The 27,775-nt window shown below is 38.3% G+C and overlaps 4 protein-coding genes across 4 annotated transcripts; all 4 read right to left on the reverse strand.

Annotated features, from left to right (window-relative positions):
• Window positions 1-1,438: 1,438 nt before the first annotated feature.
• Window positions 1,439-2,356, reverse strand: LOC139115555 (uncharacterized). The gene is made up of 2 exons (XM_070677775.1): window positions 1,841-2,356; window positions 1,439-1,690 (listed from the first exon to the last, which is right to left on the reverse strand). The coding sequence occupies exons 1-2, from the start codon at window positions 2,346-2,348 to the stop codon at window positions 1,488-1,490; spliced, it is 711 nt and encodes a 236-aa protein (XP_070533876.1). The 5' UTR covers window positions 2,349-2,356; the 3' UTR covers window positions 1,439-1,487.
• Window positions 2,357-12,418: 10,062 nt separating this feature from the next.
• LOC139115548 (uncharacterized) lies at window positions 12,419-15,588 on the reverse strand. Its single transcript, XM_070677761.1, has 4 exons — window positions 15,415-15,588; window positions 15,025-15,198; window positions 13,637-13,820; window positions 12,419-13,346 (listed from the first exon to the last, which is right to left on the reverse strand). Exons 1-4 carry the CDS (start codon window positions 15,550-15,552, stop codon window positions 13,069-13,071), a joined length of 774 nt encoding a protein of 257 aa, XP_070533862.1. The 5' UTR covers window positions 15,553-15,588; the 3' UTR covers window positions 12,419-13,068.
• A 554-nt stretch (window positions 15,589-16,142) lies between these two features.
• LOC139115563 (uncharacterized) lies at window positions 16,143-17,476 on the reverse strand. Its single transcript, XM_070677802.1, has 3 exons — window positions 17,173-17,476; window positions 16,612-16,688; window positions 16,143-16,466 (listed from the first exon to the last, which is right to left on the reverse strand). The coding sequence occupies exons 1-3, from the start codon at window positions 17,331-17,333 to the stop codon at window positions 16,228-16,230; spliced, it is 477 nt and encodes a 158-aa protein (XP_070533903.1). The 5' UTR covers window positions 17,334-17,476; the 3' UTR covers window positions 16,143-16,227.
• A 255-nt stretch (window positions 17,477-17,731) lies between these two features.
• LOC139115512 (uncharacterized) lies at window positions 17,732-21,631 on the reverse strand. The gene is made up of 3 exons (XM_070677658.1): window positions 19,907-21,631; window positions 19,175-19,455; window positions 17,732-18,839 (listed from the first exon to the last, which is right to left on the reverse strand). The coding sequence occupies exons 1-3, from the start codon at window positions 21,023-21,025 to the stop codon at window positions 18,602-18,604; spliced, it is 1,638 nt and encodes a 545-aa protein (XP_070533759.1). The 5' UTR covers window positions 21,026-21,631; the 3' UTR covers window positions 17,732-18,601.
• Between the last annotated feature and the right edge of the window lie 6,144 nt (window positions 21,632-27,775).

Raw genomic sequence — 27,775 nt, forward strand, 5'->3', positions numbered from 1 at the left:
TGTATATTTCAGGACAATTTCCACATATCTAACTATTGTCATCTCTGGACATCTGTACACCAAATATAAAAGCTGTCTGTCCAGGGGCTTTAAAAAGAATATATCTTTTAAGATTTTTTGACCAAAAATGACAAAAATTGCCCCAAAACAGTAATATTTCCAATTTTGTCGTAATTTCAACAATTAAAAGGGTAACACCCTTGCAAACATCCAATCAAAATTTGAGAGCAATTGGGCTAGCATTTTTAGAGAAGAAGAAATTTTACTTAAAATGAGAAAAGTAACCAAAAAATTCAGCAAAAATACAAAATTCAAGATATCTTTATGATATTCATTAAACTGATTTTGATCAACCTTAGGAACCTGTATACCAAATATCAAAGCTATCAGATTAGTAATTTTTCAATAAAAAAAGTTTTGACCAAAAATTTGGAAAATTGCCCCAAAATTACAAATATTAAAATTTCAATTCAATTTGTATACACTTGACTGAGGTCATCCTGAGGAACATGTATACCAACTTTCAAAGCAATCAGATAAGTGGTTTCAGAGAAAAACATTTTTTGACTGAAAACTGAAAAAATTACCCTAAAATAGAAACATGCAAATTTCATCCCAAATTTTAAACACCTACTTTAGAATGCCTAAAGGAACCTGCACACCAAGTTTCAAGCCAATCTGACCAACGGTTACAGAGTTTTAGCAAATTGCAGGGTTTTTCCTTTTTTCCCCTCATTTGCATATTTTTGGCACTGACATGTTCATTTGAACAAATTCACATCTCCATCCCTAGGTGCACCTGTACACCAAATACTAAGACAGTAGGTGCTGCGGTTTAGCTGTTTTTGACGTGGACGGACATACATACATACATACATACATACATACATACATACATACATACATACATACATACATACATACATACATACAGACAGACATGCAAATGGCATGCAAATGAACTGATTCAGCTTATACGATTACCTCACATTGGTATACCAAATGTGAGCTAAAAATTAAGCTTTACTCTAGGGCAGTGTAACATTATAGTGACGTAACAATATTGTAAAACTGCAACAATTCTTGTCCAATATATACATAGTACTGTTTATATAATGTTTGGGAAATGAAAATACAATATCATGCATTGAAATTATGTTGTTTAACACAGGGAAGATTTAATATATATATATATATATATATATATATATATATATATATATATATATATATATATATATAAGGGGGATATTAACAGGATATAGGAGTATGGATGGGCATGTGTAAAATGTCTTTGTATTAACTGTTTATATACCTTTTTTAATTGTTTAATGAAAGAAAGGGGCTTTTAAAAACACATTTGATGTATAATATTGTGCATGTAAAACTTTGAGATGTAAATGAGTTGTGCATTCATTTTTGCTACTTACATCGATAATGTTTGACCATGCCTGCATCGAAGACAATGACTGTGATGAGCATATAGTTCATAATGTACAACCTGACGGTGCAGGGCCATGGCGTGGTCTGCCATGGTATTCAATAATATTGGTGGGTGGAACTTGAAGCGTCCTTTGCTTTGACTTGGTGACTGCTACTGATATCGAAGGGTTGCTGTCATTGTCATCTGTGTCATCTCCAAGATTTCTCTGAATTATAATTCCATTTGTATTGTGAGTTGTTCCTTTCCCTAAAACAGAAATTGTGTCAGAAGATGTTGTTTACACTAATGATCTACTTGGGGAAATAAAGACAACACCAACAGTAACAGATTTTCAATTTCATAAATAAATGCAGAACTCATGTGATATTTGAGACCTGAGTAATCAGCTTTACTTACCACTGAGTGTCTCTTCACCAAAATCATTATTATCCCATACCAATGTTGTAAAGACTTCTTGACAAAAACCTGGTGGCAAACCATCACCATGGAGTTGTTGGATAGCTAGTGCTGTGTCATGCTCTAACACTTTTGAGTGTGAAACGCAGTGCCCTAAACCATTGAGCAATCCTATCAATGATGAAGATCCAGTCACATGACGAACTGCCATACCAAGTGACAAGTGTTTAGGGGTGAGTTTCCGTCCTTGAGAAGACAAGAACATCATGTCCTGACAGATTGATAACAATTTGTTCTCAACATCAGCTTGGACATCAACACGATCTTGTGAGTGAAAGTCCTGTGATAGGCCAGTACACCATGCCAGGAAATTAAAAAGTTTGGTGGGTACAATATCTCTACTTCTTTGGATTGTTAGATCTTCTGCCCGAGGAGGCCATGCTGCAACACCTTGAGCTTTCTCTAGAGTGGCATGAATATTCATGGCAGAGTGAATCATCTCAAGCATTTCATGCTGCTGACTGTCAGAGTGTGCTGCAAATGACTGTGACTCTGCTTCGTCTTCTTCGCTTTCAGAATCTGTATGAGTAATGTTCAGGATCCGGCCTCCTGAATCTGATTCTTTTTGAGCCATTACCAGTTCACATTTTTGCATGTGAGGTCGAAGAAACTCGATTTTATCACCAAATCGTCGTTTGAGTCTTTTCTTTAAATACATGTTTTTGTATGATGATGCATCAATATCTTCAATGTCATTGATCATTTTAATGAAGATATTTTTCAACACGTTGATTAATTGGAACAACTTCATCATTATCTATAAGTCTACTCTGCACTACTTCATCACAAAATCTTTTGAAGGATGGTGCATACATGATACCACTTTCTTCCTCTGTTTTCTTCTGGTATGAATAAGTGACACATCTGACATAACTTTGATAGCATGATTTGTGATACTTCACTTCAATACTGACCAAGTCTTGACCTCTCAACTGCAGTAGAAGTTTATCGTCTTTCCTAAATTTGGCAGCTTTAAGTAATGTACGTCCGTCGGTTTCACAGGCGACAAGTCTTTCATTTGACCTCTTTCTTGAAATCGGGTCAACCCTTCGTTTCTCACCCTTGCATAATATACACATCGGTGGCAGTACGTGAATACTTCTCCGCTTGGCTGACGAAATGGAACTTGAACTAGGGTTTGACCTTAAGTATCGCTTTACAGGAGACACTTGTTGTTCACTCTCATCATTCAATTCCGTCGGTTCACTTGTGGCAAGCGCTTTTACGTAGCTTACCTTTCTCTCTGCGTTTCTCTGCCTGTGCCAGCCGACGTTTACCAGTGAAACGCTGATAGCACCCAAGGTGAAAGCCGGACTGATCTCGTGCTTCAGGATCCAACTGGAGTGCAATTTCCCGCTCCAAGCCATCAGAGCTTTTCCAAATCTCAGCGCATTCCATTAATTTTGCCCAAGAGTGGTCAGTAAAAGCCTTGATCGGCTCGTCTTGTATGTCAGCGACGTGACACACACATTCCATGCTTGTGGAGGTAGCCATTTTGAAAGGGTATGTATCGGACTACGTGATTGGCTCATTGATGCCTCCACCAATGAAAACGCTTGTTACCCTCAAGCTTTAACATCGATGATGACCTTTACACCTATTAGCATATATTATATATTTTTATTTACTTTTCCGCCAAATTTCACGCAATCGGACAAACTGATTTGGGTTAAGTATCATTTTTCTATTTCTTTATGGTGGGAATTCATCATTTCAGCTGATTTGATTTAAACTTGAGTGTTCAGTGATCTTTTTTAAACGATAGCCAGGGTCGTCCCACAGACTATTGCATCCAAATGCTGTTCGAGAACTTTTTGTATGGCATTATCGATGTAAACACGATTCACACCTTCAAACAGCCTTAGCGTATTCACTAACCCCGAAACTTTGGGGTAGCATTCATGGCAAGCTAGCATCGGCAAAGTTGTAATGCTGTGTATCGAATTTCGTTACAAACGGCTTTAAACTAAATCTGAATACTTTCACCTGTTTTATGAACATTAGTGTTCTACTGTAGGGAACTTTGTGAAACCACAAATTTGTCTTGCTTATTCGGAATCGCAACTCTCTTACAAAGCGTTATCTTAATTCATTGTCCACATATGCGATTGCCAACCTGGGGTAGCTATTCCAAGATTTCCAATCAACATATGTATGCGTCAACGGGCCATACCCACCAGGCCTACATCTGTCTGGGAGGAAGTTTGCATGTAGATTTTAGTTGAGGTAAAGCAACCAATTGAGCTCAGCTGTACAAGTATTTTAGTGTCCAAGAAAATATAGAAAAGTTTACATATTTTATGATAATATTAACATAAGTCATATGTTGAGAATGATTTGAATCGGATATTGAAACGCATTTAATTATACTCGTAACTTTTGCACAAGATCGCAAATTTTCAATAGAAGTTTTACGATTGTAAAAAGTTTGGTGTAATATTAATCAAGTTTATTAAAGTTTTGATAATTGATGCGAAGCAAATTATCCGAGTTTATAAAAATAGCTTTAATCGTGTTTTAAGTTAGGACTCTGAAGATATTATTTTCACTGATACATGCAATTTGCTGTGCTTCCGATTCTTGAAGGCAACATCATCGGCCCGTTATGTGTTTGACCATTCAACACCTGAAAGCGGACAGGAAAGCAGTCAAAATGCCACAGCTTGCAGCACTTTTAAAGAAACCGAGCTTTTGTTTCACATTTGTTGTTTCTAGCTGTCAGGTAAAAAGTCTGTAATTCACAGCAAGTGAAGATTTTATGCGATTAGGCAAATTTCATCATAACTGTGACAGCAAAAATGTACACATTTGCTCATCATTTCATCCTAATGGGATGGATGACAAACCATATTTTAGAATTGGAAATGTGATATGCTGTCGAGAAAAATGTCGGAATGCATTTATTACTTGCTCTACGAAAGCTATATACACAACTCAATTGACTGTCGACTAACTCCAACGTGTCGCTGTCTCATGTAGTCTTATGTAAAGTAATCTGATACCGATACTGATTAGCATTGTAGTCATGGTAACTCTCAGTAACTCAAGACATCTCCCTATCTTTTGAGTTCATTTTGAACAGTGTTTGTCATCCAATCACAATGGTCAATACGTTGTTCTGTCCTTGTCCAACTGTCAATAATTTTCTAATGTCGATTGTCGCCCTATTTGCGCAAAATTTATATTCTACTAAATAGTTTCGCCTAACTAGACTTAGGGGTGGACTATCCTAAGTCGAACAGTTGCATGGGGATTATTCTGCCCCGCACAAGGCAATCCGGTTGCTACCTACTTAATAGTATTCATCGTAGTATCTCACAGGCTTCTCCACTCCGGGTTCTGATTACATCTGTTTGTTTTCCCTGAGCTTCTGGCATAGGTGGTGAGATATTTTCAACCGGTGGTTGTTGTTGTTCGCCAATGGGCGTTGACTTCTCCACTGGGTTGGTGTAACTGGATCTGCTGACTTATCGTTGTCAAACATTGATAGATCCAGGGTCTTCCCCTCTGTTTTGTCTGGCCTTGACACAATAATAGTGTCTTCCGTTTCTTCTCAGAGTACCGCTTGGTGTTTGCACAATGCATGAGCGTGGTGCTGTACCCGCTGTACCCCTGGCTGGAGTTTTCCATCCCTTTTCTCCATCCAATTTCACTTGGACGTTGTCTCCAGGTAACAGCTCTGGCAAACTTTTGGCTCCGTGTCTTTTGTTGAATGCTCGCTCGTATGCACTTTTTACCTTTTTATTTGCAGCTCTGACTATTTCCAAGTCAGGTTGTCTTGGCGCTAGTTTTGCTGCTATTGTAGGCAATGTGGTACGAATTTGGCGTCCCATCATCAGTTGACATGGACTCATGCCAGTTGCTGCTATTGGAGTTGCTCGGTAGCTCATTACTGCAAGAAATACGTTGTCTTGCCTTAGGATTTTCTTCGCGATGCGTACTCCACTTTCTGCCTCCCCGTTGGATTGTGGGTAATGTGGACTAGATGTGGTGCATCGAAATCCTTACTCTCTGCCAAACCTGGAAATCTGCTGATGAAAACTGCGGACCATTGTCGGAGAATATTTCTTCTGAAATTTCCCATCGGGCAAACAGATTTTGCAGTTTTCCAATTACTTGTTCGCTGGTTGTACTTGTCATATGTACGATTTCTAAGTATCTGCTGTAGTAGTCCATGACGACCATATATTTCTTATTATTAAGATCGCATAGATCGACAGCTATTTTCTGCCATGGTCTCTCTGGCAATGGCGTTGCCATCATCGGCTCCTCTCGCTGCGTTGGTTTATTTTCCATGCAGACTTTGCAATTAGCTATCTTTCTCTTGATGTCACTCGTGATGCCTGGCCACCATACTGCATGAATTGCTCGTTCATGGCATTTTGTCACACTTGATGTCCCGCGTGGATTTTCTCCCCAGGACTTCCTCTCTCATTGTGGTTGGTATGACAATTCTGTCTTGATAGATGAGTTTGCCATCATTCAATGAAAGCTGGTTTCTCACTGAGTAGTATTGTTGAATTTCGTCTGGCACTTCTTTTGCTCGTTTTGGCCATCCTAGACTGGTATATTCTAGTACTAACCTCAGTTGTTCATCATCCATCGTTGCTTGTCTGATTTCTTCCATCTTGTCTGGTGTTCCTAGTTCCGTTTCTTCCAGGTTATCAACATGTGCTTGTATTTCACCTTCCGTATCAGTTTTTCTATACACTGAATCGGATTTCTTGACAGTGTGTCTGCCACTACTAATTCTTTTCCAGGTACGTATACTGACTTTGCATTGATCGCATCAACCTTAGTAGTAAGCGTTGACATCTTAGTGGTGCTTTGTCGATGTCTTGACTGTTGATCAGTGGTACTAGTGGTTGTGTGGTCAGTCTGTAGTATGAATGACTCTAGACCAGTGATGTATCAGGAGAATTTCTCACAAGCCGAAACACCTGCTAACACTCCTTTTCGATTTGTGCGTACCGCTGTTCTGCTTTCGTTAGTGTACGTGAAGCATATGCAACAGGCCTTTTGACATCATTATGTTGTTGCAGCAAGACTGCACCTAGTCCGTAGCTGCTGGCATCTGCACTTTCAACTGTTGGTTTGCTTGGGTCGTGGAATGCAAGTATTGGTGTAGTAGATACCAATTGCTTCATTTTCTGGAATGCTTCCGCTTGCTTTACGCTCCAGACCCATGCTACATCTGTCTTCAGTAATTCACTTATTGGCTGTATCACTGTTGAAAAATTTGGCAGGAATTTTTCCAGATAGTTTACCATACCGAGTAGTTGTTTCAGCTCGTGTTGTTTGTTGGCGGTTTCAACTCTTGAATTACTTTTTCTGGATCTGCGCTGACCATCGGTGCTGATTATTCCTCCAAAGAACTTAATACTTGTTTTTCTTATCTCGCATTTACTCTGGTTTAGTTTCAGTCCTGATTCTTCAATGACTTGTAGCGTATTGTCGAAGTGGATGTCATGGTCAATCGCTTCTGCTTTCTCATTGTCACGTAACAAGTCTGTCATCAAACGCTGAAATATTTCTGGTGCGGAGGTGATTCCGAATGGCAGTCTTTTAAAACAGAATCGACCAAATGGTGTGATGAATGTAGTTAACCTTAAACTTGCTGGATCTAATGGAATCTGCCAGAATCCACTCGAAGCATCTAATTTCGAGAAAACTTTGGACCCTGCTAGTTTAGGGGCTATGTCTTCTAAAGTTGGAAGCACATACCTTTCTCTTTTCACTTCTTCATTGAGTTTCCTCAGATCCGCGCATATACGAACTTTCCCTGACTATTTTGCGACCACCACCATCGGGGCACACCACTCTGTAGGTTCAGTGACCTCTTCGATGATTCCGCCCTCTATCATTCTCTACAACTCTTCCTTTACTTTGGGAAGGACTGGAAATGGAATTCACCTTGTTGTATTAACACTTTATGGCTTCGCTCCATCTTTCAGCTGTGTTTTTACTGGCTTGCAATTGAATATACCTATGTCTCCAAACACGCTTTGGTTTGTTTGTTCTGGAATATCAGGTTTGACAACTTTCTCGGCTCTGATTACTAGGCCCATCCCACAAGCGACTTCTCGTCCGATTAGATTATTAACATGATCTCCCTCCATGGCGTAGACCTTGGTATGATACATTTTCCCCTTGTGCTTTATATCGGCAATGAACCATCCTTTGTCAGTTCAGCTTACCTCCTGGGCTGATAAGATTGGTATCTGGGGTTTCAAAATTGCGCACTTCGGAATGTGTTTGTGTGCTTTCTCAGAGATAACCGTGATGTCGGCTCCGGTATCAATCTTGAAGTTAATTACTTTTCCGTTAATCTTCAAATTTACCTGCCAGTCACCCAGTCTTTTTCTGGCGCTGGAAACTTTTCCGAGAAAAAGTGATTGTGTACTGACCCAACTTCATCACTACTTTCGGCGGTAGTGACCTCTTTGACACCTTTACTTATGCAGACAGCTGCAAAGTGTCCCGATTTTTGCATTTATTACACTGCTTTCCTTTGGCTGGGCAATGACCCTTCTCATGTTTACGGCCACACCTACTGCAGGCACCTCTGGAATTTTCCTCCTTTTACTTCTAGGGGGGTTTTTACCACTGCATGAAAACCCAATATACTCATTGTATTTTGATTGATTATTGCCCGTATTTTAGCTGAGAGTGCATATACAGATGAATACAGTCAATAATCCATTGCTTGTATTCAGCAAGCCTGTATTCATATGGATTCATGTGAATTCACGTGTATTATTCAATAATACAGTCAACTCATTAATGTGAATTTATCTGTATTATTGCGTTTTCATGCAGTGTACCAGACCGACATTTGCCTTTGCCTTCTTTGCAACTTCATCTAAAGCCTGGGCTTGTTCCTTGTGCTGCTACTTGGTGGGTCACTGTTTCAGAAAAAATAATCGCAATCATACCAATCCATAATCCAATAACACTAGGTCAGAATTTGTATGACAATAGTTGTAAACATAGGCACAAAACAGCACAGAACAGACAGTAAATAGACGGTACACAAACAAAGTCAAATTCATGAAAGAAAGATATATGGACCTCTGGCCAAAAGACCAAGAAGTGATGTCAGGTGTTTCGAAAATAGTAAGCGCATCCTGCCCCACATGTGGCACCCGCCATATATCAATCTGTAAGTCAGATAGGTAGTGGTCACTAACTAAGGCCCCATGTCACCTATGCCATCAGTGATCATTTGTCGAAGAGAGATATTGTATTTATCTACCAGCTTGCGATACCTGCCAAAAAAGCGTTTGAATGTAGAGACAAGTCTTGCTCTGGTGTAACCTTGATTTAACAGTTTGTAAGAGAGATGGCCATGTCTCTCTACAAAATCACCATATGAACTGCATGCTCTTGCATATCGAATAAGCTGGGAAATGTATACCTCATAAGCAGGTGAGAGTGGAATATTACTAATGAGGTGTGGAAAATTGATTATACTAAAGTTGAAATCATCTCTCTTGTCATATAGCCTAGTAGAAAGGTGACCATTAGAGTCAAATTCAAGTAAAATGTCCAGATATAAAGCAGAAGAGGCCATTTCTGTAGTTTCTTTGATCTTAATTCTGGAGGATAAATCATAGCGAGATATTTACTGAATTCAGAGTTATTCAATGAAATAACATCGTCTATGTATCTAAATGTAAGTTTGAAAGTTCGAGCTACAGAGACGACCTTTTTTCTGTTTGATAAGGTTCTGGATAAATTCTGCCTCGCATGAGAACAGAAATAAGTCTGCAAGTAAGGGAGCACAGTTAGTGCCCATAGGAATTCTATACACTGTTGGAAATGTGTCCTCCAAATTCAACAAATATGTTGTCAATGAGGAAATCAAGCATACTGATAATGTCTTTCTCGGTAAAAGACACTTTAGCGTTTGTAATATTTTTAACAAAATATGTAGAATTATAACCTAATACCACATATTTGTAATGGCATGAACCTTTTTTGTAGACAAATGCTTGGTTGATGATGTTTTTCAAGCGTTCTTTTAATTTATCATGTGGTATTGTGGTATACAATGTGGAAAAATCGAAAGTTTTAATAGATGTTATTTTAGAAACAGGTCTTGATTTCAAATTTTCCAAGAGTTCCTTCGATATTTTTAATATCCACATTTTATTTATACCACTCCGAGAAAAGACAACATCACAGTATGCTTGAAGTCCCCGTTTAACAGTACAAAGAACAGAAGTCAGTATCTTCGATAACTCTGTTGTTGAACATTTTGAAGATCCTGCGATAAACCTAGCTTTGTAAGGTGTTTTGTGGAGCTTTGGTATCCAGTATAAGCTAGGCAACTTATTATGGTCATCCTTTGTTGTAATATTAAAATTATCCATGAATGACTTATGATTTGCCAAAATTTCAGATTTGTTGAACATTGATTGTCTGTAAGTGGAGTTGGTGGAGGTCTTAGTTACACCAAGTTCGTCTATAAGACATTCAACAGAGTCCATAATGATCTTAAAATTATGGTTCCAGTTGATCCTGCGAGATTCTCTGCACTTGGTTCCACAAGATAATATCTTACAAAGGTGGTGATGTTCAACCAAGTTCAGATCACCAGTGATGACATGGCCAACTGGAGTATATTTGAAGGGAGATGTAGAGCAGTCACAGGATGCTGGTGTTTGAAGGAATTCATCAATTTCTACAGCTTTTCTACTGTTATGCTGGGTTTACACTGTAGTTTCCGTGACAGTTCTTTATCCTGAATACCAAAGATTAACTGGTCTCTGATGTCCTCATCCCTGTCACCGTACTCACATTTGTTGACTATGTGGTAAAGATCTTTCACATATGCCTCCACGGTTTCCCCTGCCTTTTGTACGCGACGGCGGAAACGTGCCCTTTCATGGACGACATTGTTTCTGGGAACAAAGTGCTCATCAAATTTCTTCAAGATTTTCTCATAGTCGTTTGCATCTGCTTCTGCATAAAATTTAAATCGCGTGAGGAATTTTCTCTGCCTCAGCTCCCATATGATAGATAAGAGAATTTACCTGGATTTCTTCATCTTCTTTGTTGAGCTTTGTTATTAGCCGGTATCTTGAAAAGCGCTGCTTCCATTCTTGCCACTCTGGGGGCTTGAAGCTGAAGTTTTCAGGAGACTTAATGTTCGATTGTGCTGCCACCTTCGTCTTCCTTTTCTCTTTGTGTTCAATAGATTACCGCTGCCACCATGTCATGAAATACGACGAGGCTCGATGTCGTTTTCAATACATTATTACTAGCTCTACGAAAGCTATATACACAACTCAATTGACTGTCGACTAGCTACCAACGTGTCGCTGTCTCATGAAGTCTTATGTAAAGTAATCTGATACTGATACTGATTAGCATTGTAGTCATGGTAACTCTCAGTAACTCAAGACAGAGATGAGTATTTGTGAAAACATAGGACTTATAATTAATATTAATTCCTTAAACAGCATCTTAGTTGTTTTTTCTGTAAGACGTTTATGGTAAATAAATCGCACTGAAACCACTCCAAATTTTTTCTTGACCATCTTGTGTAATGAATGAAAGCATAATATTTTTAGCATTATGTCTTCTGGCTTGCCCTTAAGCCTTATAAAAGGTGTCTCAAATATAGAGAGAATACAAAAATATTACATTTACACAAAATACACAAGGAAAGTACAGATTTTCAGAAGAACAACAGGTGGAAAGTACAACTTTCTTTTGTAATTTGAAATACTAGTATGACATCGTTCTTTGAAAATAATCGAATAATGTATGTGTTGCAGTGCTGATGGCAGGTGTATACAAGCTGTTTGGGCAATGTCCGAGGTTATGTTTGTGATCAAAAGTTTCTCCCAGTGAGATCCGTTTCTAGAACAATTTCGATTACCATATTGATGATGTTCAAATTTAAAAACAAACTATTCAACTCTCCAACCCCCAACCCTTCGTATCGGAGACGTCTTACGCGAAGCACTGCAGCGTCAGTAATTCTCGTAGCTCTCTAATTATCTTCACTTAATAAAAAAAACACTACCAACTCCCAACCAACCGCGTAGATGAGGCTTCGTATAAAAAAAAGACAAACGAGTATAAATAATTAGATTTCTCTGTTGAACAATACCAATATTTTGAATTAAAGCGAGTCTACTATACTAACTATTTGACCACAAAACCCTCGCACATGTGTTATGAGGCAGTAACATAGTTGGAGTAATGGAATATATTTTGTGCAAACAAACAAATCCAATATGGCTGCCCATACTTCAAGATGCAAGAGTAGGACTGTGAAAACACTTTATAAATCAGAGTTGAACATCTTTGCTTTCTTGCATTTTTCACCATTGATTGATCTAGATATTTTGTGTTTATATTTTTCATACACTGAATTCACAAAAATGCAATTTTTGAGTGTATAATGTCTCCATGCTGGATTTTTATTTACGCCAACTCTTACCCATAAGCTCTCATGCACATCAAAGACATAACTACAAATAACCACAAGTACACATGTACATCTTATTTACACAAACATCAACATTTTGTTGGTTTTATTTCATTATTAAGAACATTTACATTTTTCTTCACTTTCAAGGAGCAGTAAGCTGTAACTTTTGCTAATTTTTCTTTGTTTTCAGTCTGTGTATTTTCTTCAATTTCTTGTTCAGTTCCCAAAAGCATGTCGAAATATCCAGTGCTGAGCATGTGAACGCAGAGTGTGTGTATGTATGTGAATTTCTTTGTTGGCATTAAAGTTTTAGTCTGGACTAAAATGCATTTGTCAACAATAACAATGATCATTTTACACATACACATTACGGGACAGTTGCATTTAAAGAACAGAGCACTTTTTAGCCCCCTTCTGCACTAATAATATGCAATCTTAAGTAGTTCTACCATATATTACATAACACTGAGTCAACAACTTCAATGATTGTCTGTAGGAGTAAAGTGTATGAGGCATTGAGGAGTAATGTGTATGAGGCATTGAGCTTTGCCCTACACAATCACTTATCATATACATTGTAAACAGCTTACAAGATGACAAACAATTTTAATTAGGATGAAAATACCTGGTCAAAAGGCTAGTTAGTCGGGTATTTTTGCTCTGTTTTTTAGATGGGAAAAACACTTTAAAAAATTTATCAAAACTTACAGCTACCGTCCCTTTACTGCCTGATCTTTTGAAAAATATTGTATAAGTGATCCTTGTACAGGCAAAAGATCATATCAATTTGTTTGCCAGCCATGTTCCCGTAATTTCTGATTGATTCATTTATTTTGTGGTGTATTGCTTCGATTCCATTTTCACCGAAAAAACCAAGGCCAACTTTACACGATGATATGCGAGCAAGAACATGCTCCTCCAGCATGTGCAGTTTTGGTGTGATGCTTACTTCCGGGAATGTTGTCCTCAAATATGAAAATAGATCTGTGATACTACTACCTGTGAATGTACATAAGGTAACACATTTAAAAAACATTTACCGGTATGCATGATTGTATAACCAACAGAAATATTCTCTACTTTGTAAGAGACTGTATGCATGAGGGTTTCGAGAGGGAACTATCTAATTTGCAAACATTTAACTTCTTGACAATTTGTTTCCTTTAAAAATCAGTTATGGCAACTTTACACATGTGAGCTTGTTGATACAACCAGTGCACCCTTCATCAAACAAGTGTGATGACAATCAACATACTGTATACAGGAGTGGGACGACTTTCTGTACTTACTCAAGGTTTCTATCTCTTCGTCTGTCAATTCCCTTGCGACATTGTAGATGTTGTGACACCTTGCAAAATAAGTCATTAATGGGAGATATTTTTGAGCCACCAGTTCAGCTTCATCGATCATCTCAGGACAGACTTTCGTTACAACTCCAACTGGTGAAAAGCATATTTTCTTTACGTTTTCAGCCTGTTAAAACAATATGTATCAGTGTTACTATTTCTGCTAAAATATGTGACAGAAAGTAAGTTAAATTTGTAAAAGAAATAAAATTAAACTTTGAAAAGACTGTCTTACTTAAAATTTTCAAGCTAAAAGCTTTCAAAATGTGACCCAGAATTTTTTAAATCTATTTTTAATGAGGAAAATATTTTAAAAATGTATTAATGTTCTAAAAATCAATTTTTTTAAATCATTTTTTTCAATGAAACAATAGAAACCCTTTCAAAACAGTATGCATGCATGTTTTAGTGACATTATAAGCATGTGTATCACACATGTAGGATTCATTTACATTAACTATTGCTCTTCAAATGGACCTATACTGTAGTATTTTTACAACCATCAACATCATGATCAATAACAGATTAGTGCTATAAGGATTATGATAAGTATTTTATCAAACAAATTATCTAAAAACGCGATGACATACTATAAACATACTTGCACTTGAAGCTCCACTATCTGTAACTTTTGGCTGTTTATTAGTATTGTTCTGTGTTTAAACTGCAGTTCCTTGTTCATCTCTCCAAAACATGATGTATTGCTATTGGACATCTTAACACAACCCATGGGTGAACAACTACATTTGTTATTGTTGAAATTTGAATTCCAGTCTGGACTTGGCGAGCCACCAAAATATTTTGAAAATGTAGCCAAATGTTACAGACTGTGACCCTTGTACATATATTGACTAAAAGCCATTCTAAAATATTATGTTTTAAATGATTGCCAAACTATAAGATAAAGATATTCTTTAAATTATGAAATCTGCACAAAAATCAAAGTATGCAGTCTTAGGGGCTATGCAGACAAACCTGACAGCATTTATCTACATGGTTACCGACGAATGAACGTCCATGATATGCCTGTCTATGAACTCCAATACTGGCTAAAGTCTTGTCTAAACCTCTAAAGCAATATCCCGCTTCACGTGGCAGACTGATTTCAAGATCAGAAGCTTGTGTTTCCTAAAGTATTAATCAAATTCAATTGAAAAATCATTGCTAGTTACATTCGCAGTAAAATTACTGCACATTTCTTGAACTCAAAAAATCTTCCTTCATTTATAAGTTAACGACTTGGCATGACAATTAATTGTCCTGCATCACAACTGAAGAAATGAAATATCACACAAGCATCAATAAAGCAATCAATTTGTGTTTATTATTACCTTTTCTGTGGCATTACTAATCAATATCTCTCTATCTTCTTTGAGTCTTGACAGCTCTCCTAGCGGAACATCATCTTTATCATCTTCATCGATGGTTTCAAAAGCCTGTAGTTCAATTTCAATCGCCTCTGCCTCTTCTCGGTCCCTGATAGCTTCTGATTTCAGATCAAGCATCTATGATAAAGTGTTCAAAACATTCATATGGCAAACAAATCAAGGACTACATTTTTTGCATGCTAATGGGGAGATATAAGTTTGTCTGCAAGCAATCATGAATCTCATGAACATGGCTATAAATGCAGTGACCTTTCTTACAAACTTACATTTTATATGACTTTATTGTGTAAATATATGTATGAATTTCCTGGAATTTTCATTATTTATATGTACCTGTTCAATTGTAGCAACGTATGAATCAAAGTTTGCTGGAAGAATCACCGGTTCATCCAAAGTACCAGTTTTACATAGATGAGCAAATATCTTCCTATCAAGAGCAATGCAATCAGACTCCAGTAGTTTAAAGAGCATCAAGTAGACTCCGAGACTTATATGGAGTCCTGGTATTGATACCTACAAAATTACAACAGACAGTTATCTAAAAATTGTCATTTAGCACAAACATAGAGAGCAATATACTACCACAAATCTCTTGCAATAGAAACTTTGACTTCAATACTAAGTACTAGTAAGTTTACTGTATATTGTGAGTGATAATTAAATAAGTATATGTATTGAATCTAATAAGTTTACTCAGAGATTTGAACTTGGAACCAGCCACAGCAAATTACATAGCAAAGATGTGAGCACACCAAACTGCTCAGCCACAACCTGGCAAAGATATTATCTTTGCGTGTGCAATGTTCTTACAGGGCTTGAGTTGTGGATGATAATATTGGTGATGCAAATCAAGTGTTCTGATTGGTCGAGACATGAAAATCACTGTTTTATATTCATGATATACCACATTGACATACCACTGTTGGCAAGGGGTCATTTTAAAATGTTTTATGCCAGATTTAGATATACTGGTATAATATACCGGTAATTGCAATAAAACACCCAAGGGACCACTGACAATATCTTGACCAGTTAACTCCATATACTCTCTCACTGTTGCTTATGTGCAAATGTTGTAAACTGCAGGTAAACTGCAGGTCAAAATATTGTGGTATACCATCCCTTTGGGTGTTTTACATATTCAAATTATATGGGTGAAGAATAATTTAATGGAATCCATACTCTGTCCAAAGGCACTTCCACAAAGGGTCTATGGATGCAGTTGTAGTAAAACTTGGCATTCTTCAGATTGCTTCCGCTTGCCACGAATTTCCTATTCTCATCAAGGATAGTTTCAACTGATCTGGGATTTACATGGGGTCTGTCCTCTGGCACCTGTGTAGCAATGGCCTTTGTAGTCAAACACCAAAGACATGGGTATAACCCTGTGTTGGAAGCAGGGGAGAAAATTAGGAAATTTGGGATTGTGACTGTCAAGCACTTTCACGTTAGACTAGTTTCACTGTTCATTTTCATGGGTACACTTACAGTGAGTTCCATAAAGCAAACTTCATTTTTAAAATTACTAACCATTTGCTCCAGATAATCCATACATCTTCAGGAGATAATCGTAGTCACCCATTAAGTACACAATGATCTTATAGCCTCTGTTTAAAATACAAAATAATGTAATGTTAAACCATACGGTTAAACAAGATAAAAATCTATTTCACAATCAAGGCCTAGCAAAATAATAAATTGTTGCATTAATCTTCACAAGCTTCATCTGACGATATGGAAGCAAATAAAAAGATTTCTTTGTTCGGGGATGGTTCATGGTTTATATATGCAGCGCTAAAACTTTTTCAAACCCAACTAATTTTCAGTGTTGAGTTTTGACACATTTTTCTAATTAAAATGATATCATACAGTACAGATAAGATTTACTTTTCCCAATGAGCTGACCCAGTGTAGACACATCATCACTACTGCTGTCTTTGATGTTTGGCATTTGCTACTAATGCTTTGGTTGTATGCTAATGTATTGTGACAATATGGTGACATTCAAGGGCTATCATAGGCTGGATAAGCTATGCACTAACCAAATTAAACAAGGTTGTATCTATACTGATCTAATTCTACTGTTCATACCTCCATATCCAGCCATCAAGATCCCCAGCTTGGACCATGAGTTCTTTCACAGCAATTGCAAGGTTGTTGTGACTGTCATGACCTTCATACATATTCAATATAATGGTGTTGTCCACTGAGTTTGGATGATCTACATTACATATTTCCATCACGGTTTTCATGTAGTCACCACCCTTATCTCCGCCAATCTTTATCCAAATTTCGTTAGATGGTATAATCCCATTGTGCCATGTGAGTTTGTTATTGCTGAAAGTAAGAAACAACAAGACACAAACAAAAACAAAAAAACAGGTAGTAATAGATAAATGCAGGCACATGTCATACATTATTAATGACTGCAATACACAGTGTATTGAGAAATTCCCAAAAAATCTGATAATGTTATATTGACTGCCAAGCAGTTAAATACATGAATTCTATGAATTCTGATTGAGTTCAGATGGGTGTGGTATAACAAACTTAATTTGTTCCAACCATCAGACTGTGATATATATATATATATATATATATATATATATATATATATATATATACACACGAAAAAACCCAAGCTGTGTGTTTTTATGTATGTGTGTGCAGATTGACCTGCAGCTGCATATGTCTGTGTGTGTGTGTGTGTGTGAGAGAGAGAGAGAGAGAGAGAGAGAGAGAGAGAGAGAGAGAGAGAGAGAGGGAACAGGAGTAGGGGAGAGAGGGTGGAATTATGGGAAGAGGTAATGAGTGTGAATAGGACTAGGTAAGTGTGTGTGTGAGAGAGATATATGTGTTTTATTATGAGAGAGGGAGAGAATTAAGAGAGATAAGTCAGTGTGTATGTGTAAGGGAGGCAGCAGTGAGTGCGTATGTGTTAGCGCAAGATATAAGTGAGTGTGTATGTTTGAAGGAGAGATAATTGAGTGAATGTGTAGGAGAGGGATAGTGAATGTGTATGTGTGAGGGCAAGATACATGTGAGTGTGTATGTGTTAGCGCAAGATATAAGTGTGGATGCATATGTGTATGTTTGAAGGAGAGATAATTGAGTTAATGTGTGAGGGAAAGATACATGTACGTGAGTGTGTATGTGTGAGGGCAAGATATTATAAGTGAGTATGTGTGAGTACAGGATATAAGTGAGTGTGAATATGTGAGGGCTAGATATAAGTGAGTGAGTATGTTTCAAGGAGAGATGAGTGAGTTTTGTGTGTGAGGGAGAGATAAGTGACATTGAGTGTGTGTGTGTGTGTGTGTGTGTGTGTGTGTGTGTGTGTGTGTGTGTGTGTGTGACAGGAAGAGAGATATATGTGCATGTGTGAGGGAAAGAGATAAGTGAATGTGTATGTGTGAGGGCAAGATATAAGTGTGTGAATGGGGGAGAGTGTCTTAAGAGGGGGAAACTATCAAGAAAATATTAACAAGGCAAGACAATTATAGAAACAAGTATGAGTGATCTATGAGACTTGCCTTGATAAATCAGAAAGGTATCGCTCACACAGCTCCTTCAAGTCGACGACACCAATCGCGGGAGTAAGCTGAAGTTCTGAGCATAATTTACCAGTAACTGAGTTCTTGACCTTGAAGTGTAAAAGAATTTCAGCTGACTTTATACCAATTCCATCGAGGAGACTCTTTGCTTGAAATCTATCTTTACCCTCTCCAGGAAGGCGAACCTTCCACTTCTTCATCCACCTTTAAAATAAAGTTTATAATTAATATGCCTATCATCTTCACCAATTTTTGTGCTGTCAACAGCATGCAATGGTAGTAAACTGAAGTCTTGATTTAATTCACACCATGGACAATGGTAACTATCATTATACAGTATACAGGCAGATCTACTGAGCATTTTAGAGTAGTACAGGAAGTGAAACAAGAAACTGCTGTTGATATACACATGCTAAAATATTGTTCACTTTATTTTCATTACAACAATAACATCAACTACTGAAGGCACACTGACATACATGTGACCAGAGTTGCTGTACAGCTATTGTGCATGTTCTGTAAAGTGTGACAGTACTTACCGTCTTAACTTCCGCAATTTATTCCATGGCATTGACAAATCAGTTTTCAGCATCAAGCCAGCTCCCTCTGGTATTTCTGGCACCATATTCATAGTCTGTAGCATTTCTTGTTTTTCCTTGCAACGTTTGAGTTCTGAGTGAAATTGATGACTTGCAGATGCCTCACTGCCACTGACAGTCAATCTGTGGTTCTCCATTAACTGTGCCCTTTTTCGTTTGGTTGCTGTAGACGCTTCGGCACTGTCTCTCATGGGTTTACGCACATATGTCATGTGAAATGGCTAGATTAAGATTATGGAGGGAAAAAGATATCATATTTTTTCAAAAAGGTTGATTTAAAGTTCGCATTGTTATTGAAATGAAATCAGAACTATGTTCTGAGTACATGGTAAGAATTTAATTTTCTAATACTTCTTCAAAGGCAATTAACTGTGAGTGATTTTTTATTACCCTAACCAATCATGGCCTATTCCATGTAGCATCCTAAAATATGCAGCGAGTTACTTATTACACAGTCTGTTTATGAGTAATGGCCACTGTTATCAATGAAAAAAGATTTATAGTTCATACTTAAATCCAATTTTAACAAGATTCATTGAAACTAAATCATGATATTCATGGATGCATACAAGAAACTGCAATTGATATGGAGAACAAAAAATAATGAAAAGATAGATAAAAGTTACAAATAATGGAGTTTTAAAAACAGAAAGAACCAGTAACAATACTCACAAGTCCACTAGTTTTAAATTGAACTGGAACTCCCTTCCTACTGTTGGGTGTCTGTTCTAATTTGCTCTTCACGAATTTGGTTGCCAGCTCTTCAAAGCCATGTACATTTTCAAGATTTTTTACATCCAGCAGGACATCAACTGCATTTTGGCTGGTGAACTCTCTTCTTTTTTCTTTCTGGTTAACTCCCATTATTGGTGATGTTTGTAACAATGTTTTTGGAGGTTGGGTATAGGCAGGGGGAAGGGCATAATCATGCTCAACGTAAACAGGCATAGCAGAATCTCTATAAGCACAATTCTGTACATGAGATACCATTTCACCAAGCGCTATGTACTGTGGGCAGCCTTTCCAACTGTAATCGCATGAGAGTTTCAATCCAGCCAAGAGATTACGAAAATATGTTGGAATGGAAACTATATTTTCACAAGAAACACTGACACGGCATACAGGACAAGTTGGCGAATTCTGTACCCACTGACTGAGACACTCCGCACAAAAAAAGTGGTTTCCTTTGCAAAGAAGCTGAACTGGCTGATCGAGGACTTCTTTGCACACCAAGCACTCAAAATTTGTCGTGGAATCTGTGAAACGATCCACCAGTAGTGGTATTTCTGGTGAAGATTTGAAAGATGAACCAGATGTAGCCTTGATGGTTAATAATAAACTCTCACTCAACGCTTGGTCTGTATCGCTAGGCAGGCCCAATTTTTGACTCTGTGAACTGTTTAGCAGTTGTGATGTAGTTGATACAGCTTGTATCCTACATGCAGGCAAACGTTTCGGTTTAGGTTTCCTCCCCCGCTTACCGTACCTCAAACACACTGAACACTCACCCGTTCGCGGATGTTTACACCAGGTCACAGGCTGACGACTAATGATTTTGTTCTCTCCCTTGAGTTGTGCTGCTTTACGATGATCAAGTGCCCTTTTGCACTTTCTGCAAAAGTGTGCCGGGTGTATTAGAATATCGGTTTCGCTCATGTCTATACCGAAAAAACATTCCAAATCACTGCTGTAATCTTGACATCGATAAAATGTTGGCATTTCCAACTTGTCACAACATATTCGGCAACTATTTTTGACGATGGCAGTATGATACTCAATATTTTTAGACATTTTGATGCAAGAAGAACACTCCTTATCACTGACGTGGTGGATCGATTTACAGCAGTAGTTCAAAAAAGGCGCCGATTTTGTGTTTTGACAATAAACAAACCGGTTGTTATGGAGAGAATGCCCCGAAAATCAGCTTGTTGCGCAGGTGCAAACAACCACCATACGTACAAAATATTACCAACAGATTACATAAAAATTATCGTTAGGCTTGAAAAAATTTATTACATATATGTTTTAAACGATGTAAAAACAACGACACTGGTGCAAAAACGATGTCACTTGCCTGTTGTTGACGAGAAGTTTGCGCGCCCAACGTTTAGTTCGATCGAATACCGTTCCATGAAACGCTCTGCAACACCGTCATGGCGGCCACAGGCATACTTCCGAATGACTACCGAAGTAATCCGAACACATTCGGCTAGGATCGGTTACCTAAATATGGAAATATCCACTCCCGAAACACGGAAATCGAAGGTTCCCGAAGGCAAACAACGCTATAATCTCGCCAATCCTCATGAGATTTCGCGGGAATAAGAGGGCATTTCCGTACATGTGTTCGTTAACTATTACCTCCAACTATTTTAGCGATTATCGCCCATTTAAACAGACGTGCTCGAGCAATTGTCAAATTCAGTTCGCAGACAACACGCGCAGTCCAACGATCATACACAGCTCTCTTGTTCAACTTCGACAAATCTTGAATCTGCTCACCTTTCAAAATGTTAATACTGTTATCTTCTCATGGTTGATCTACCTTGACGTGTTCTTCACTAGCTTCCTTGGGTTGAATGATTCAGCTTGCCTCTGTAAATATCCCCTTCACCTGTAATTTTTTCGGTCTGAATTCTGCATCCTCCATCCTTTATGTCATCCGTGGGATTTCACTCAGGTGTCCGGGAGCAACTCGCTTCTCGCAGTTTTACCGGGAAATTACATTCAGCTTTGCTGTGAGAGGCTTCGTTTTCTTCGTTTTCGGGGAATCATGCAGCTCAGATTTTGGCTGAATGACTCGCTTTGCAGCTCGAGGCTCGACCAAACACCACATTTGGTCGATATTGCAACGGTGCTTTAGTTCTCTACCATATCAAATTGTAAAGAAATGTTCGTGCAGCTCTGAATCAGGATTAAGGGGAACTTCAGACCACAGTACCCGTAGATGGAGTAAATACATAGATCAGGCGACAGAGGAATTAATGTTGCGCTCGAAACTTCATTTCCCCAGGTCAGCCTGATGGCTGCCCGGGGCAACTCTTAGCTCCGAGAGCCTGGAGAAATGCTCACTCCAAGGCCCCCGAAGTCTGACTCTCAAATTTACATACTTTGTCGACAAGAAAACTTGCCTACACTTGTTTTACAATGATTAATACGTAGTAAGCATTAGACATGTCACAACACCGTGTTTTAAATCCAAGCTGTGAAAATATGAAAAGCGATACTCAACAGCTACAGTTCTGATAAAAGTTCGACTACATTGTCTTTCTGTTGTCCAACCTTGCATGAGACATTCCATGCATACTCATATGAATCCACAAAACACACAGGTGCCTGGAATGGCGCTGCCATTGCATTTAAACAAAAGAGACTTGAAAGTGTAATTTGCCGTCAATTTTGAAGAATTACACCTCCGGTAAATCGTGGGAATTCAAGCCCAAGAGTCGAAATGTTGAAATTTGGTGAATTACTAGAATGAATATTTACAGTAACCGGTACAAATTATAAAAACATGACATCGACACTGTCCTCAAGTGATGCGCAAACATAAGGATAATTAACAGGCAGTGATTTTCTAAGAAATACTGGCGCACCTTGCACAAATAAACTTTTGGGCTTATAAACGTGTGCAACATAATTGCCATGTCTCATATCATGAGATTACATATGCCCATATTTTAACTTTGGGGATATCACATGTTTACATTTCATTTTTATCACAGAATCAGCGATCAAACATGGTAATAATGCGTTCTCTTCATGACTAAAAATTGGTCCGCGTTTATTTTTGCTAGACATATTAACTTGAAATAGGTCATTGTCTTGAGGAAAAACATCTGATGCAATGTGTCAATATTTTATTTTCTAAAGAAATAGAGTAGTATGTGACGTCATTAAGAGGCAATCATTATCAGATTAGAAAAAGTATCATAAATAATAAATTAATAAGAAATTGACCAAATTGCAGAGCTCGGCCAAGAGAAAAGGGAGAGAAAGGAAGTACATTGGCGACAGGGTAACGTGTGTACCACATGCCTCCCTACACAAACTTGACGTAGTAAAGTTTACTTTGCCCTGTGATATTATTTGTTCATTTTAAAATACATTACAGTACTGTCAAAATTTCAAATTTCTGAATTCTAAAGATTACCATCTTTGGCTGTTGCAAATTTTAACCACTTTGAACACAAATACCGATTGCCTTAAAGTGATGACTCGGGCGTCCCGACGTGTACTGTATGACAAGATTTGGCAGTCGACGATGGCTTATGTATGGGGGCTAGCAACACGTAGCCAGGCTACCATGCTAGGTCCCTCATGTACCCGCCTTTGTCGGTTTATACAGACACAGAGATGTGCCTACTAAAATATTGTTGTAAAAATGTCACAAAATGTTATCTGATTATCTTAAAACCCAATAATGTCTGAGATGGTATTTACAGTCGTCGATGTTTACTGTTGCCAAGTACTGTATCTATTAACTGAAATCAGTGGTGTATGGCGCGTTATCAAGGCCAAAATTTGAAATCAACATTTTGGATTCGTTCTCAACATTTTGGATAAGGCCTAGTACGCGCAATTTTCAACTATCGAACTCCCCATTTTGGATTCGTACTCCTCATTTTGGATTTTTACTTCCAGTTTTCAACTTTCGAAGTCCCCATGTTAGATTTGCAAAAGGCCAAACTTCGAACTCCAATGTTGGATTTGTAGTCAATTTTTTTCAATTTCGAAATCCCATTTTTCACAGGCTCCCATTTTGGACTCGTCGTCGCTTTTTTAACTTTCGTACCCAGAATGTTCGAGCTCCAACGTTTGACACTAAGTCACACCATTGACGTTTCTCTCAGCGGTCTTCAGCATTTATGTGGCATCCCTAAGTTGCTTAGTTTTTGCTTCTGGGCCCCACTATGTCAGAACCCGTAATAGATGCGTTACATGATGACGTTTAGGAGATTTGGGGTTATTCCTGTGTGATGTTCTAAAGGGTCCAGAAATATGAAACATTGCGGATACTATAACCCCGTGATTACTATCGCTATCACTTAATTACGTCACTATCATTTCGTCTGATGACAAGAGCCTGTGTGCTTCTCGAACTATTAACCGAGGGAGACCGGTTAAGACGAGCAAGACGGCTATTTGAAATGACCGAACCTATACGCACGTGTCAATAGCTAAGTTTGCTAGCGGTATTGCCATGAGCGCGTCAATAGCCATCTTGGCTATTGACACGCACGTGGTAATAGACACTACCGTAAAAAATAATTGCAAGGTCACCCACGTGTTTGGGACTCCCTAACAAAGTGATGAGTAGCTTCATGTAAAATGACGATTTTGTAAGTCGCATTTGACTATTCGTAAACCCATTTTGGCCTGTCTTCGGTGCCTAGTGACCGATGAATAAGTCAAAATGGAGAGTTCAAAAGTTGAAAAAAAAATGCCTGTACGAATCCAAAATGGTGATTTTTGAAAGTTGAAAAAAAGCTTTTTCGTATCCAGCTTGAAAGTTCGGATGTTTGCCTCGTGTGCATCCAAAATGAGGAGTTCGAAAGTTATAAAAGTGACTACGACTCCAATATGGAAAGTTCCGATTGTTGAAAAAGGCGACTACGGATCCAAAATGGGGAATTCGAATGCCTTGTATGAATGCAAATTTAAATTGGACTTTGAGAGTTAAACATTGCGAGTATGACTCAAAATGTTGAGTACAAATCTAAAATGTTGAGTTCGAATTTTGGCCTTGATTCCCCGCCATTGTACGTCGCTTGAGGAAAAATAAAACTCGATAACCGCACTTATTTATAGTTGTGACTAATAAACGTAATAGGAGAACAATCGCCTACGGGGGGTAGCATGAACATAATTGGCAGTTACTGTTTCAAACACGGGAATTCCTTATAAGGGCCATTAATTCATGCAGGGGACTCATGTGGCCAAAGCATGGTCACAGTAGCACCTTAGTTTGTTTCCGTTTTTCCTACATAGACCCCTGACTTTGTAAAAGCTTTCTCGACTACTTGGAAGAAAAAGGTAGCATTCCCTTATTATAAAAGGCTGGATGTTGGAAAACCATCAAACATATCCAGGTTCCATATCAAATCGTAAAAACACTCAAGAGAGCGCTCAAAAGAGCTTGGGCTCTCAGCATACATCCCATGTATGAACAAGTTCAGAAATGGTCCCGAGTTGGCGACTGACTAAAATCACATTGGAGGGACACAAACAAAGAATTTCTCTTGCCTTGTTCAAGTCATTGCCCTTTCTTTTCCTTTAAGTGTTCATGTGTGACGATTGAAAATAAATTTGGATATTTGTATTTTCGTTTCCCACTGATATCAGCGTTTACATTGCTTACTTACCTGTTTGAACAGATTATTTGTGTGACTCAAATTTATCGATCACAAGAAATTTGCTTGTTTATTGTTACATTGTTTTGAAACTTGCGATACAACAGGCTGGCTGAAAATATCTGCAGCTTATGGTATTAATATTCCCTATGTGGGTTATATAGAAGTAGATGTTACCTTGCTTGGTTACACTTTGCCTAATGTTGGTTTACGTGTTATAGAAGATCCCCCTAGACAGAATCGCCGGAGGAAAGTACCCGGAATTATCAGGAGCAATATCTTTGTAGACTACATGATGCACTGGAAGAATCAGTTGGCGATGATTTTCTTATATCTGTGGTCTCGGAACCTGAAGGAAAAGATTGGGCTGAAGTCCTGATGCTTCATAAGTCGACCAAAGAACAGTAAAAATACTCATTGAATGTAAAAGACCGCATTGGTTTCGTAAAAGTTGTTAGAAGAAGGCCAGTGGTAATCCTGCAAGAACAGTGAAAACGATCGCAGGAACAGGATGTATCATGAATGGCGAATATTGTTCCATGGTGGAAAAGATTGAATCTGTAGACTGCACAATTTCGAAAGGTTTATTATTGATACGATCATATACAAATGTGCGACATGGCCATGTACCAGTGTGCGTTGCCAACCTGGGCAATGAAAATGTAACACTCCAACCCAAAACTAGACTTGCACAGATGTATTTGGTAGATGAACTGGATAAAGAACAATTTCGAAACTGTTCCATTCAACAAGTAAACCCAGAGGAGGTATACGTATTTGACCAAGTTCAACCAGTATTCCTGCGAAGCCTAAGTGGAAGACCTCCAAAGATATATTTGACTGGCTACAGATTGGTAGTGATCTAACAGATAGCCAGCAGAACCAGTTACACTCACTTGTGGAAAGACACACCAAAGTTTTCAGCCTAGATGATAATGACGTGGGTTACACCGAGAGAATCAAACACAAGATTCCAACTGTTGATGATACTTAATTCAAACTTCCACACCGACGAGTTCCTCCTCATCTTCAGCCCGAGGTCAAGCAACATCTTTAGAAATGGTTGACCCGAGGGATTATCAGACCAAGTACAAGTCAATATGGATCACAGGCTGTTCTTGTAAGAAAGAAAGAAGATATGTGCTGACTACAGGGCACTCAACCAGAAAACAAGAAAAGATGCCATCCCCTTCCTCGAATCGATGAGTCATTGGAGGCCTTGCAAGGTGCAAAGTACTTCAGCACTCTTGATCTGGCACAGGGATATTTACAATGTGCAATGGAGGAAGAAGATATACAGAAAACGGCATTCAGAGTTGGTACAGGTGGATTGTATGAATTTACACGGATGCCCCTTGGACTCTGTAATGCGCCAGCAAGTTTTGAAAGGTTAGGCCCTAATGGAGGCCTGTTTAGGAGACCAAAACTATGAAACCTTGTTGTTGTATATTGATGACATACTGATCTTTGCTTCTTCCTTTAATCAGGTGCTGTCCCGTTTGGATCTAGGCTTCTCTCTTTTTGGAAAGGAAGGTCTTAAGTTGAAACCAGAAAAATTTCATCTATTCAAAAGGGTTGTAAGTTACCTTGGACATCTCCTATCAGAGTCTGGTATTGCCACAGATCCTGGAAAAATAAAAGCTGGAAATCTGGTCATGCACCCAATCTTCGTGAGCTCTTAAAACAATGAAAAAAAATGAAAAAAAATACAAAAAGTTGCTGCGAAGCTGGTTTAAACTACAGATGAAAGATGATGTCCTATACAGGGTGATATACAATGATGGAGAAAAAGTAAACAACTATTGCTACCAGAAGTTCTGAAGAAGTTGGTGTTGAGATCACTGCATGACAATACAGGACACCAGGGAATTGAACGCACCCTATCTCTTGTAAGAAACAGATGCTACTGGCCAACTATGGTGAAAGATGTAAATAACTGGTGCAAGAAATGTGAAAGGTGTATGCTTACCAAACAGCATTATGGTACACTATGTGCATCTCAGCCATTTGACATTGTGGCAATGGACTTTACAGTATTGGAGCAATCAACAGATGGCAGAGAGAGTGTCCTCGTCATGACAGATGTATTTAGCAAATTTTCACAGGCTAACCCAACCAAGAACCAACGGGCTCGTACTGTTGCCAAAATATTGGTAAAGGAGTTATTTTGTGCGATATGGAATTCCTC

The sequence above is a fragment of the Ptychodera flava genome, chromosome 2 (genome assembly GCF_041260155.1).
Source record: "Ptychodera flava strain L36383 chromosome 2, AS_Pfla_20210202, whole genome shotgun sequence".
Taxonomy (NCBI): Eukaryota; Metazoa; Hemichordata; class Enteropneusta; family Ptychoderidae; genus Ptychodera; species Ptychodera flava.